The sequence below is a fragment of the Poecilia latipinna genome, unplaced genomic scaffold, assembly GCF_001443285.1.
Source record: "Poecilia latipinna isolate Pla-1442-1.1 unplaced genomic scaffold, P_latipinna-1.0 Scaffold386, whole genome shotgun sequence".
Taxonomy (NCBI): domain Eukaryota; kingdom Metazoa; phylum Chordata; class Actinopteri; order Cyprinodontiformes; family Poeciliidae; genus Poecilia; species Poecilia latipinna.
In genome coordinates this window covers 299113-312870 of record NW_015113002.1, presented here as the reverse complement: position 1 = coordinate 312870, position 13758 = coordinate 299113, and the positions used below count along the sequence as shown (strand labels likewise).

Below are 13758 nucleotides of genomic sequence, written 5' to 3'. Positions count from 1 at the left end.
CATAAACATGACATAACACCTGTCATGAACATGAAAATAAGACTGACATGACAGTGCCATGTCATTCTTATTCACCCCCTTCAAATAAAGTGCTACCAATACAGTTGACAGTAAAGCACAGCGGTGGTGGTGTTATGGTCTGGGACTGCTTTTCTGTTCAGGACCTGTATAGTTTGTGTTAATTGTTTGAACCATGAATTGTTGCTCTCTGGTAAAAATGTCCAGCTAAACACAGATACTGAAGCGCAGTTGGGTTTTCATAAACCCTCCAGTGCGACTGAATTAAAACAATGGAGCAGAAGATTGGGCCAAGATTCCTCCTCAGTGACGTGAAAGACTCGCTGCCAGACATTTGAAACGCCTGATGGCAGGTGTTGTTGTCAAAGCTGGTACAATCAGATACTAGGCTGACAGAACAGTTATGGTTTCACAGAAGACCAGGATGGTTTGGAAGGCATTTCCCTTAATAAAATAACTCAGAACATGAAATCTGAATTTTGTGTTTATTCAGGACGATCACGGGCGGATCCGTTTAAAAATAATCATTGGGTTTTGTGTAAATAAACGACTGCAGGCATGTGAATGTCTTAAAGGTTTCATAAAGTCGTACCGCTTTAAGAAAAATGTGAGCGTTATCTATTGCAAAGCAAGATACTGCCTGCTTTAACAGAACTTCACTTTAAAAATGAAGGACTATCCCTTTATTTGCTAAGCTGAACGTGTTCAGCTTAGTGATGTAAGAGAGAGTGGAGGAGTCGTTTTCATAGTATCCCCTCAACGCTGTGGATCTGCCAAAGAAAAGTTGTGAAATCAACTGGCTGCTGAAAAGCCCCAAAGGCTCTCTGCTTAAAAAGTCTCGACTGTGTTAAATCTGCTGATGGGCTCAGGAAAGAGGACAAACTGTGTGTGTGTGTGTGTGTGTGTGTTTTTTTGTTTTTTTTTTAAAACCAAAATGTGAGGATTAAGAGTAAGACTGTGGGTGATTTTCTGAAAAGCGTTATGCCATGCGCTTCAGTTGAAAAGTGGATAAAATGGTTCATAATTCACTCAAAGAACAGAAGCTTCTGGCTCCAACCTTAGATCTGAGACCAGGGGCGCAACTACATATTATTCAGGTGGATGCGAAAACATAAATCTACATTTACATTTACACGTGCGCGAGGGGAAGGAGTGTAAGGGCGTGGTGAAGTGTATGCGAAGGCATCATCGGGACGCCACCCCCTCTAGACGGGGTCTTGACGCCCCCTCTGGTGCAGCGCCCCTATGCGTTGCATGCGCTGCATACCCACTTTTTGTGCCACTGTCTGTGACTGGTGGTTCTCTGCTATACTGAAGAGTTTCAGAGATTTTTCTTGGTTCATTCATCTTCGCCTTATCGTTTACGCATCAAAACACCAACAAATCTGGGGTCACAATAACATATTTCAATAAATACAAAGCATTAAGTCATCCACATGGCTAGCAGTAGCCATTTTTCTTATTAAGGTAACGCTGTTTTAAGAAGACAGTTAGCATGCTATGTTCACCATGTCTCTTTAGCAGCTGACCATGGGCGATGTCGGAAAATATCCTGTTCAACCTGACGGCTTTTTAAAATATTTATGTTAACATATAAAAAGCAGAACAGCAAAGTGTTAGCATATTCTGCACATTAATACATATTTATACATTTAAAATGTGTTTGAAAAATACTAGAAGAGTTAGGAGCAACACGATGGAGACCTTGCAAGGGTATTCAGGTATAGACCATGGATGGGTAGGAAACGTAGTAAGTGTTTATTCTAAAATTTTCTTTTGCTGTATGTTAAATTTGGGTGATATGAACAAATAAATATAATTATCATGATGCCATTTCAGATTTAAAAGAGACACAGAATCTGTTACCACGCAAACTCAAAGAACAAATATTTTAGTCAAGTTTTTCATGCTGTGACAATCTCATAATGATCTGGGGTAAAATATATCCAGTCACATCTTTTTCTAATTCATGTTTGAATCCTTTTTTATTATTAGGGGTTTAACGGTGTATTTGTCCTGAAAGGTCATGGTACAGAGGTCGCATGCAGTCGGACAAAGAATATATAAGCTGCAAAGGATGGCAGTTCTCTTCTAGAAGACGATTAGCACCTGTGTTGAATTGCTGTGGTCCAGTCTAGGTGCTGTGGTAGAAACCGAATAGACGAACTACCAAACCAAAGCAATTCTCCTGGTTCTTGGTAACTCAGCTCCTTTGTCACTTTGCATTTTTGGAGATTTGGCCTCTTTGCCCCAGATACTTGTAGATATGGACCTTCTGCCCCAATCTCAAGTATCAGACTGAAGTCATATCCCGACCAAGGGCTTTTTATTTCCTGGTATGTAACTTGGTGACTACACTTTTTGTCTTGTGCTCACCTGCAGGGCCATTTAAAGCACAAGAATTTTGAAGGAAAAAAAAAAACAAAAAACCCTGGGACCCGGTGTAGTGAGGACAGAGCAGGGTGGATATGACTGTGTTTGCTTGATCTGGTGAGAGGTTTGGCTGAGGAGTTCTGATATAACTGGAGACTAACAACTGGCTCATGCCTAGCAACTACTAATACCATCCATTTCATTTATCACTCATAATTTGAACACCTGGCTGAGTACAACATGTTCATTTAGGACATTTTTCTTCACATTCTGCAAATACAGGATTGGTTGTTGTTATGGTGAAGAAATAGTGTTAAGAGGACTATGTCTGAATCACAGATAAATCTGGATTATATTTTGGTGCAGCAAACTTGGAGTGTGTTTCCTGAAAAGTTGACACATATACTCTTATGTAGACCTCTTAAAGCTTTTTTTTTTTTTAAAAGTGTTTATTAGTTTTACATTACAGGGACATATGATGACCCAAATTTACAGGATATTCACAAATGACTGTACTTACATATATCTCCTCATCTGATCTGTTTCGTACTGTGTAAACAAACAAAATGTTATTACAGCTGTGACGTGTTGTTTAGCTTTAAAGCTAACCCCGTAGCATTTCTTGTTATGTTTATTTGGTTAATATAGTAAGTATTTTCACAGTATAGTAATATCTCTAAAACACCACATTTAAAATGATACCATTCCTACTATATTCCTACTATATTTACTATATTTATTCTCACCATATATTTTGAGTTTTACACATATAACAATCAAAAATATAGAATAAACACTTTCTGAATGTATTAGTAATTTAGTAGTCCTTTTTGGACTTTGCTACATTTTTGACAGTCTTCTTCTTATAAAGTAACACTGGAAGGATAACAAGCTAATAATAGCTAGCTAATTAGCTGGACCATTCGCCCCGGTAGACAACCTGGAGTCAGATTAGACGCTGCTGTTATGAATGTATGCTTGTCAACTTTAGTTTGAAAACCATACCTTATTTAGGCACCATGACTGTCTACTTGTTTTGCTTTTGAAAATATTTCCAAACAGACAATTTTTCTTTCTTTTTAAGCAAGAACAAAAAGTGTTCGCTTGTTTTTAGCCAGCTGGCAGCAGTGGGCTAGGGGGAGTGCTGCGTCACTGTGTGTACTTAATGTGTAGTGAATAGAAGAAGAGCCTGCTGAACTGTGTGAACTTGTCAGCAGACTAGCTGTCTATTTTGAAGCATGTTATTTATTTGACCTCACAAAACTGTCAAGTTTTGGGGGAAATGTCACCATCCGAGTAACACTGTCGCAGCGGGGGAGGAGGGCGGGACTAACGTAAGAGCGGGAGGGGCCAGATGGCGGGTCAAACACGGGATATACGGAAAAATAATAATATGGGAGCACGGCAGGAAAGGGGGGTAAAAAACTTTAGTTTCCAGGCCAAAACGGGAGACTTGATTTAACAAATCAAAGCACTTCACAGGGAGGCTTTAATGAAATGGAAGCTATAATGAGAGCTACAACAAGGTAATAAATTAAGCAAATAAGGACAGGTGGTGTAAACACTAATTTAAAACAAACAGGTGCATCAAACATCACAACACTTTTGCCAAATGAATTATTTTGAGAGTGGATTGATTTGTATTAAAATGCCGTACATCCATGATCTATCACTTTACATTTCCTTTTTATATATTCTTTTTACAGTGGAGCTTACATAAAATGGCTAAGAATAAGTTTTTCTTTTCTTTAGTTCATCGTTGTTTCATGTTTTAAATTATAAATAGCCATGAAAGCATTCCTGACCTCTGACATGCTAGACGTTGGTATGTCTAGCATATCATATGTTTCACTCCTTTTGCCATTTTTTAAAAACATTTATTTGTTTTGTTTCTAACATGTTTTTTTTTTCTTTTAAAGGATCCACCTGCCTCAAGTCAAGTTTATGTCAAATCTTAAATGCAAAATCTGAATGTAATGCAGCAAATTTTCTGTTTCATCCTTTTAAGCTGTAACCCAAATGAAATATAACTGCTATGGAAATGTTAGCATTTTTCTTTTTAAATCTCAAGGTTTAGAGTCTACATTTATTAGAGAATATACACAGAGACTAATACAGTTGGTAATGATAGCCATGCTAATTATGTTAATTGCTAATAGAAGTCTCTAAACAGAGTTGAAAATGTCAACTTTGTAACCAAATGTTGGTTTTCTCTCACATAATGTGACGTCTCTTCTGCTTCTTAGACAAATAATGCATAACTACTTACAGAAGATATTTTAAATTATGTTTATACCTCCTAAAAGTAAAATGAGCTGAAACCTGTAATGGCAAGTCAAAGCTTTGTAAAAGCAATCTCTGCATCTGTGACACTAATTGAGTCTCTCTTTGTTTTTAGATATTTTCATCTATGCAGTCAGAATAGAAACTCCATCATTTGGTGTTTCTTTGGCTAAGCAACCTTTAGCTAGGTTAGCGTCGAGCTTTTAAGGCTTGTGTTAGATCCTCTTTCTGCCCTGATAGTTTTATACTTTAGTCATCAATTTGGTGTCTCAAAACAAGAAATACACTAGAACAACTCGGTTTGAGCTCAAACATTCCAACAGTATTCACGAAGCGCATTCATTTACCTAAATTTAAATTCAGTAAGCACTTAAAACACTAGCTGCTGGAATGTGACCCTATCCAAAAGGTGAGCAGAAAAGTGTTTTCACATTTCCCGTCTCTGCTGAGGCGCAGCAGAAGTGGCTTCCTGTGAGCACAAACCCCACCAAAAGAAGAAAGAAAGAAAGAAAAAAGTCGTCTGCCGTGTCATGCTTGGCCTGAACATTTAAATTCTTGAGTCTATTTCGCTCCATGCCACAGCAGAGCTGCAGCACTTTACAGAAACATGATCGGACTGAAGCTCTGCCCCGGCTTGTGTGTTTGCTGCCTCCTGAGCGGCGGAGCAGAGAGCCGGCAGAGCGGCCGCGCCGACTCCCTCCCCGGCTGAACAATACCGGCCTCAGATGAGAAATAAAAGCTGTATTGTTTCCCTTGCTGAGAGATGATGATGGTGATGAAGGGCAGAAGCAATTCCAGGTTTCACAAAGAAAGTCTCAGAACAACATGGCCCCGTCCTGGCGGTGGTAATTGCAGCGTCGCGGCACACATGAATACCCCCAAATCAGCCCTCGGCCTCTCGCGTCCGAGCAAAGTGCACCACTCAGACAATCAGAGGCATTAAATCTCAATCTCTCGTCCCCATGGCAACAGCAACTGCTTGTCTGATTGTCGCAAAGTGGGGTCTCTGATAACTTGTCACACAAAAGGTCACGCCGTTATTGTCTGCTGTTTTATGGAAGGACGGTAAGTGTTTTATTAATATCCGTTTAACAGCAGCGTTCATTAAGCAGCAGATATGTCTTCCTTTTTTCTTTATGAAGTACCCAGAACAAGGTCACAGGGTCAGGATGATGCTGCAGCTGTCGGTGGGTATGAGAGGAATCCACCGTGATTCGGATGTGGAGAATATTGTCGGAAGAAATTCTTCAGGTTTAAAAGCTTCAGTATGAAAAAATCATCTGTGACCGCAGATCACAAATGTGATCTGTGATCTGCATCACAGATCACATCTTGCAACTTGGTACTGAGCAAGTTGCATGCCTTGCTCAGTACCAAGGCATGCAACTTTTACAATCGACTCAGAAATGGTAGATCAGTACAAAAGTAAAACAAATAGCTATATTTGCAGCAACCCAGAAAAAAAATCAAACATGGAGAACCAACATTTAGGTTTATATTTTTATTATTGGAGACCAAGAGGAACTCCTGTTAGATTACCCTTTGATCCAAAACAACTGGAACCAAACATTTAGTTTTTTTACCCCTTCAACCTTTTGTCTTTGTTTTGGTTTTGTTGTTTTGTTTGTATTTATTCTAATTCATGCGAATCACTTTGAATGGCCTTGTTGCTGAAAATGTGCTATATAAATAAATGACCTTACCTTACCTTTATATTTATATTTGGTTTAGTAGAGCTTCAAACTAGAGGTGCACCGATCGTGGTTTGACCTGCCGACTACTATTTTGGCCAATTTTATTTTTATCTGAAAAGTCGCTAAGTAGTCCAGCTCAGCTGGGTGACTGTTGCTGCTACTTTGGAGTTTTTAAGAATCACTGGATCGGATTGGATCGACGCAGACGGCTTGAAATTTCCCTTTCATCAGAAAAATTTAGAGTTTTGGGTCTCGATGCATCAAGTTTATTTGTAGAAAGAATTTCATCAACAAGGCAGTTCAAAGAAACATAACATAGCAACCAGTTAGGAAAGCTGCTTCTCCGTGTTTGGTTCTGGTTCATCTAAAATCCTGTGTTGTTTTTCATTAAACATTTAAGGCGTGTGGATGTTTCTCCACTGTATTCAAAACCGACTTCAATGCTTTTGAGAGCGACATGTTTTTCTATTCCTGTTTAATGTTGACTGATCAGCAGGTCAGAAGCAGTTGCTTTTTGTCTGAGGTATTTTTAGTGTGTGCCGGGTCTGCACTGCAACCAGGCCAGTTATTGTTTTGTTCTCACATGGCAGAAATCCACAGGAGATTCATGTTCTGCTCTTTATTTGCTAAAGTTCTCTGCTGGCAGCTGAGGTGCCAAAAAGGCAACAAAACACACAGATTTAGATCCAAGTCTTTTTGTCTTTTCGTTTGCTTCTCGTACTTGGAGATCCTTTTTTTTTTTTTTTTTTTTTTTTTTGTTTAGTGTTTCAACATTTAAGCAGCGAGGCACCATGAAAAGTCTGGAGCTGAGGCTGCTACATGCTAATGCCCGCGCTCTTCAAGCTGGCAGCCGGCTGTTGTTGCTCCACAATTCTGCGCCGCTGATTGACCACCTCCCGTCGCTTCTGTGGTGTGTGTGGGATCATTGGCAATAATTGGCCATTGTTGTCGGCCAATCAACGGCAGCTATTACTCCAGGCCTTCCTGAGTAGGCTTGTGAATAACAATGTCAAAATGACTCCTGAGTAATAGCAGCGAATAAAATGAAAAGTATCCTGAACTAATTCAAAAGCCTCGGACATACATCCTTTCACTTGAGACAGGCTGAGTACAAAAACATGAATATGTGATTAATCACTGATGATATGCACTATGTTTTTTTTTTCTTCTTTTCGTAGGATGGCTGATGTTATGAACTCCTTGGAGCCTGGAACGGAGGACTTCAGCGGAGGAGGAGCAGCAGGAGATCAGGACTCGGTATCCTTCTTTGTGTGTCTGTTGGTTTGTGTTTTTCATTTCATTAGCTATAATAATAATAAGTTACATTTGATGTATTACAGTGAAATAAATACAGTGGCCCTGATACATTTTCTATTCTAGATTCAGTATTTGTGTCCTTTCTGTGTGATGTAACTACAGATTTGACTTTTCACTAATTATTTTGTTGAGCACGTCTAAAATATTCAAAAGAAAATGAGGCCTGGGAACACGACCAGCACGGTGCCACTCCACACGTTATTCGCTGGTGTTAGCAAAGCAGCCAATCCAGGAGCACTATTTATTTTCCTTGGTGCTTATTGGCTGCGCCCCTGTAGCAGGGATAAGGAAGACCGTAGATGCTAGCTAACAAATTAGCATCTATTTTGATAGATTAGAAGACATGCCTCCATAAGAACTAATATGTAGACAGGCAAGATGGAATGTGCAGTTACAGAAGTGCACCTTCCATCTTGTCTGTCTACATATTAGCCTCCATGTAAATGCTACTTGTGGTGAAGAACATCACATGTAAAACCGGTTACTTTTCTTCAGCAGGAACGGGAAAACTTACTAAAGTTGAAAGCGTCTCTTAGAAGATCTGTGTTAAAGTGTATTCTGTCCAGTAGAGCCGACGTCAAACCGTCATTCAGTTAAATCATTGTATGAAAATGAATCAGGCCATGTACAGAAGCCCCAGAAAATCCACTAGAACCTTAGAAATAGAAAAAAAGTCTTAAGACCAGGGTGGAGATTAAACGTCCAGCAGGTCCACCACCCTGAACATGCAGCTACATCAGTTCGGTTCAGATCTAAACATGTCCCCATGTCAGTGGTTTCTGCGGTTGAAACAATTTATCCTCCAGTTCTTTTGGTTGGGGAAGGAAGTGCTTACTTTTGATTGCATTTGAATCTGTTTCCACCGGTCACATGGTGGAGCTGGGCCTATCGCGGTTTCTCGTTCAGCCACTGCCTGCACCTTGTCACACTTGATTACTCCCACCAGCGCTCCTCCACCTCACAGCCCCACACAGGACTCGCTAGAAAAGCTTCAAAAACATCGCTGGGTGACGGAGTAAATGAGGACAGGCTGTTTTTGGTCCAGGCCGATATCAGTGAAAACAGGAAGTAGGTCAGCACTTCTCTGTCTCCTATGACAGTTGTTGAGTCTTTATATGGCTGGGAGCAAAACAGGCAGTTTAAACAAGTTCAGCCAGAGCGACTGGAAAGTATAGCTTCAAACAGAACATATGAAAAGCATAAAAATATAGAGGTGAAAAGTAATGTCAGGCATTGGAAAGAGAAACAAAAAAGAAATTTGAGTTTCTTGAAGCAAAGTAGAGTTATCAGTAATAACTCGCTTACCTTGTTGTAGAAACATGTTGTATCATACACTGCGCTTCCATTACAGATGTGTGCAAAACTTTGTCAGTATTCTGCCGAACTGTAAAAAACACAATTTCACAATTGCGGCATTTCATTAAGTAAGAAACGCAATTGAAATCACATGTGAATAAATGTCTAAGTCATTAAAAACATCCTCCAACTACTTCCTGTCGTTTTTCTTCTCCATGGTTTGGTTATTGACAACATCCGATTGTTGATCATGTGACTGATGTGATGCAACAAAAGTGTTTCCAATACAGCTTCGAGGAATAAACCAAAAATCCCACCTTTATTGAAAAATTAGTTTTTTTTTTATTTGCTTAATTCCATTAAGCAAATTTATGTTTGAAATGTCAATTTGCGCCATTATATGAATTTCAGTGAAAACACATCATTAGTGAGCTTGTACAAAGATAAAGAAAACATCAGTGATATAGAATGTTAGTGACTAAGGTAGCCCTAACCTTTCCAAATCTTTGTAAAACAATGATTTAAAATGCTATGAGATAATCAGCAGTGTACATGGATTTGCCTTTCTATATCTGGTTTGCCATCAATGTGGCAAATCAGATTTTTACCACGTTGTTGGCCTCAAATTTGATGTTGGAATGAAGTCGTTCTAATTCTCCAAACTATGACAAACCTGGCGGTAACCTTACATAAGTTTTGAACAGATCTTCCCAGAAACACATGAGAGGTTTCCGAAGCTGTCCAAGAGGCTTCCCTCCATTGTGGTGGAGCCGATGGATGCGGCTGAGGTGGAGAGCGGCGAGCTCCGCTGGCCGCCAGACGACCCCGGATCCCCAGACGCCCAAAGTGAGAGACGGAGAGTGGGCGATCAAACCGCAGGTGAGCAGGACACACAGGCTGGTCTGGTGGCCATCTTGTATATGACGCAGCGTCAAATTTACTGAGTCATTTGTTACAACGAATGGCTCAGTAAATTTGTCTTCATCTGATCTCTGGTCTCAGGAGTACTTCACCCCTCCTATACCAATATGTATAATGTTTTTGAGTACAGGTTAAGTTTGAAGTCTAGTGCCTGGTTCACACACCAAGATTTTTGTGTCGATTTTTGTCCTGATTTTTCCCTTCCAACCATCTTAAGCGTGTTGAATGTCATGTGTAGCCAATCAGAAAGCAAGGTGTCAGAAACACGGAGGAGAATTCTAAACAAAGAAAGCTAAACAGCTACCATGGCGCACCAGGAGGTCCGGTGGACAGTCAACAATCTACCAGCACTGCTTCTCCCCAGTCGTCCATGTTTGCTTACTCTGAAATCACGTTTCATCTCGAGAGAATTTCCAAGGTTTCCCATCTGTCATCTGAACTTTGGTCAGTGAAGCTGATTATGGTGTGCTACTGCTGTGTTTCTGGATACCACACACTGTACAACTAAACTTGCTTAAGTTTGTGGTGTCAGGTTTTGAATATCAGTCGACAAAAGCACTTTTGACCACTCAAAGTGCTTTACACTGCACTTGGATTCACACCGATTTGCAGAGCAGGAGGAAGCTGGAATTGAACTTACAATCTTCTGATCACAAGACAAACACTCTACCCACAAAGCCACAGTTTTTAAATAGAAAGTAAACAGAGTTATAATGGCAACATTTGCTCTATTAGTGGCTTTATCTGGAGTAGAAACACAGCTAGCCAGGATTACAATCTTGGTAGAAAAAGTACGTCCAGTTTGTGACAGCAGTTTCTCCTTCAATAGCTTTGACCTGAAGGTGTGACGAGGTCGAACACAAAACGATCGGGTCAAGTGTGTCATCTGTAGCGATACGCTCAGCTCAACCGACAGGAAGGTGACCCAGCTAAACGCAGTGACCACAGCACTGAGTGAAAAAATACAGAGAGAACATGGAGGTTATGAAAGCGACAGTTCTAAATAAAAACATAAATGGAGAGCAGCAGGAGGTGGGAGAATAAAGAAAAGTGGTCAGCTTGTCCTTCTTCGTGGTTTCCACCAGTAGTAACATGAGGTTGTCGATCATGTGACTCGTGTGATGGGGAAAAAATGTTTCCATTGCAGTCTTGAGAAATAAACCAACTTTGATACCATCTACTGAGAGCCAGGTGTTCTGGTGGAAACATACAAAACAATCAGCTTTCTCGTGTATATGACAGAGCTTGATTGCTCCTTAAGAGTAAGAAGACGTAAGAAGAACTGTGAATAATTTTGAGGAAGCCAATGAAAGGGAGCCTAAAACTGCCCAAGTGGAAGGAGGATGTTCTTCCTCATCTCAAACAAAATCCTCTGTGTTTGTTGCAGGTGAGGAGAAGTCAGATGCCGGAGAGAAGGAAGAGGCTTCAGGGCTAGAGATGCAGGAGTCAAACTGAACAAACCCGTATGAAATACACTGTTACTGTATGTCTGTCCAGAGCTGAATAGCAGAGCGCCTCTTGAGGACAGAACCTAACAGGAAGCTGAAATGAGGCGGGACGGCTGACAAGCAGATTTTGAAACGACAGCCTGTTGGGCCTGGAGCCAGAGTGGAGTCACTTTTTATTCTTATTTATATTTTACAGGTTAAAAGATTTTACTTCTGGGGACCAATATTATGTTCATCTAGTTTCCATCACTCTGCTTAAAAGTAGGTAAACTGTAAAGTTGTTCACTTCAGAATGATAATATATTTAAAAAAGTGCAATAACTCCAGGCAGCAATAAATACAAAGACTTTTCTTCTAATTAGACTCTTCCTATTCGTCCATGTTTGTAGTTTAAATCTGAATCCTCTTTTCTCTGGCTCCAAGCCCTCTTCGTCCAGATGCCCATCATCATCATCAGCACATCTGGCGAGGGCGGATGTCTCTAAATGCTTTATGAAGTATTTAGCTCTTGTGTGCCATATTATTACTTATGGTAGCTGCTGTATTTTGTGCAGTTTTACACTCCTTAGATAAAAATGACAGTTGTTGTCGCGTACTGACTGCTGTGGTAAAAACGTGGTGATTTTGGTCTCACTATTCAATTTGAATGATAGCTTTGAAGATAAATATGTATCTTTTATTTGATGTTATGCCATTCTGTAATAAATTATATATGTAAATTCTGTCTCCCTGTAGTGGATGTTGAATAAATGTGTGTGTTGATCTGGTGAGATTAGATGAGACGTTTTTCTGACCTGGTAGGTTCACAGGAGTTCATTTTTATCTGACGGAGTCAGTGAAGCTGATGAAGGCTGACCAAGAGTTAAACCAGTTCATTAACTCAGTGTTTATGAAAAATAATAGTTGTTAATCTGCTTTTAAACCTTTCATTTGGAAGAAAAACACATTATCAAAATAATAAAAGTGAAGAAATCTAGCAATGATACAAATATGAACATATGACATATAAATGTATATATTCAGGTTTGAATATATACATTTATATATGTCATATATTCATATATATACAAATATGTTTGTGTCAATCTATACAAAAATTTATATATTGGTACATTTTTTCTGCTTTTTTATTTTTCTATTTTTTTTCTTGCAACAGATATTGTTTTCTTTTCAATTTCCAACTTTAAGGACAAGTTTATTTTATTAAAATTGGCAATCTTTTAAAAATACCATGTGAATGTAAAGAAGTTAATTTAGTGTTCTGTCAAATTTTGTCTAATTTTTAAAATCAGCCAATTTATCATACAGTGAATTCTTTACTTTGCAAGAGAATCATTCCTGTCAAAAGGAAAGTCTAGCACTTATATATATATATATATATATATATATATATATATATATGTATATATATATATATATATATATATATATATATAAATATAATTTTTTTTTTATCAGTGACTGAGACGAGTCATCTAAAGAATATTTCTGAATATGGATCTTTGGGCCTTAAATCTGGGTTAGTCTGAAGATGGAGGCGACCGACAGGCTCCTGTGTGACAGACTTAGATGCTTAAAAGTGTCTGGGTTCCACTTTTAAAGAGCTACTTTATGTCCTTAAACAAAACAGACCTTTATTATACAGAGTGACGTAATCATAACTAGCTAAAGCCTCAAAAAGATTCTGAAATATTTAAAACTCAGTTTGAGTGCATAACACAAAGAAACCCTGGATGCATGCGCAACAAAACATCTAAGATCTGCAGGCTGACTGGCATTGAATGATGAATTTAGATTTTCTGCATGGCCTCAAATGAATATAAAAGAAGTAATGTCACAGTGTGAGAGTCATATATGCTGCACAAATGATGGCTGGCAAAAGAGAGACTCAGTAAATCCAGTGGATTATTGATGAAAGCTGTCTGCGTTAGCATGCGCTGCTGCGGCTACTGGCTCCACGCACGACTGCAAAATGCGACACGTTGCTCTTCCTAACAGCTATGAGATTGAGCAACAATGAAACACTGTAATGGTAGTTCAGTGCTGGAAAAGCTGGAGCTGTGTGTTAAAGACAGCAGAGTGTCAGTTTGCAGCGCAGCTGTTCAAAGTTATGTAATAACTGGACTTGACAAGGATGGGACTGTTAGGATAATATCTGACAGCTGATTGGTTAGACAACCCTCCAGGTGAGGGCGTCCAAAACGACAGCAACCGTGTTTCTAAAGGATCATTTTAGCATGACTCAGCATTTCGTTCAAACTGTGAGAGTATCACGAGTCTGATGTGTCGAATTTGAAGAAATGCTAAGAACATTTGAAGGAAATACAAAAATACACGGATGATGAGAAAGTCCTAGTATTTTACAGTCCAGGCAGCCAAGCATTGTTTGACGCGTGTGACCTTTGAGC

The 13758-nt window shown here is 39.3% G+C and overlaps 1 protein-coding gene across 3 annotated transcripts in view; it reads left to right on the top strand.

The window, feature by feature from the left end:
- LOC106950245 (protein LBH-like) overlaps positions 1–12074 on the top strand; it is an 18503-nt gene extending 6429 nt beyond the window's left edge. For all 3 annotated transcript variants that reach the window (XM_015036978.1, XM_015036977.1, XM_015036976.1), the window contains 3 exons: positions 7547–7625; positions 9686–9860; positions 11290–12074. In XM_015036978.1, coding sequence (XP_014892464.1) covers positions 7547–7625; positions 9686–9860; positions 11290–11357 — 322 coding nt within the window. In that variant the 3' untranslated portion in view covers positions 11358–12074. The remainder of the gene's footprint in view (positions 1–7546; positions 7626–9685; positions 9861–11289) is intronic.
- Positions 12075–13758: the final 1684 nt, after the last annotated feature.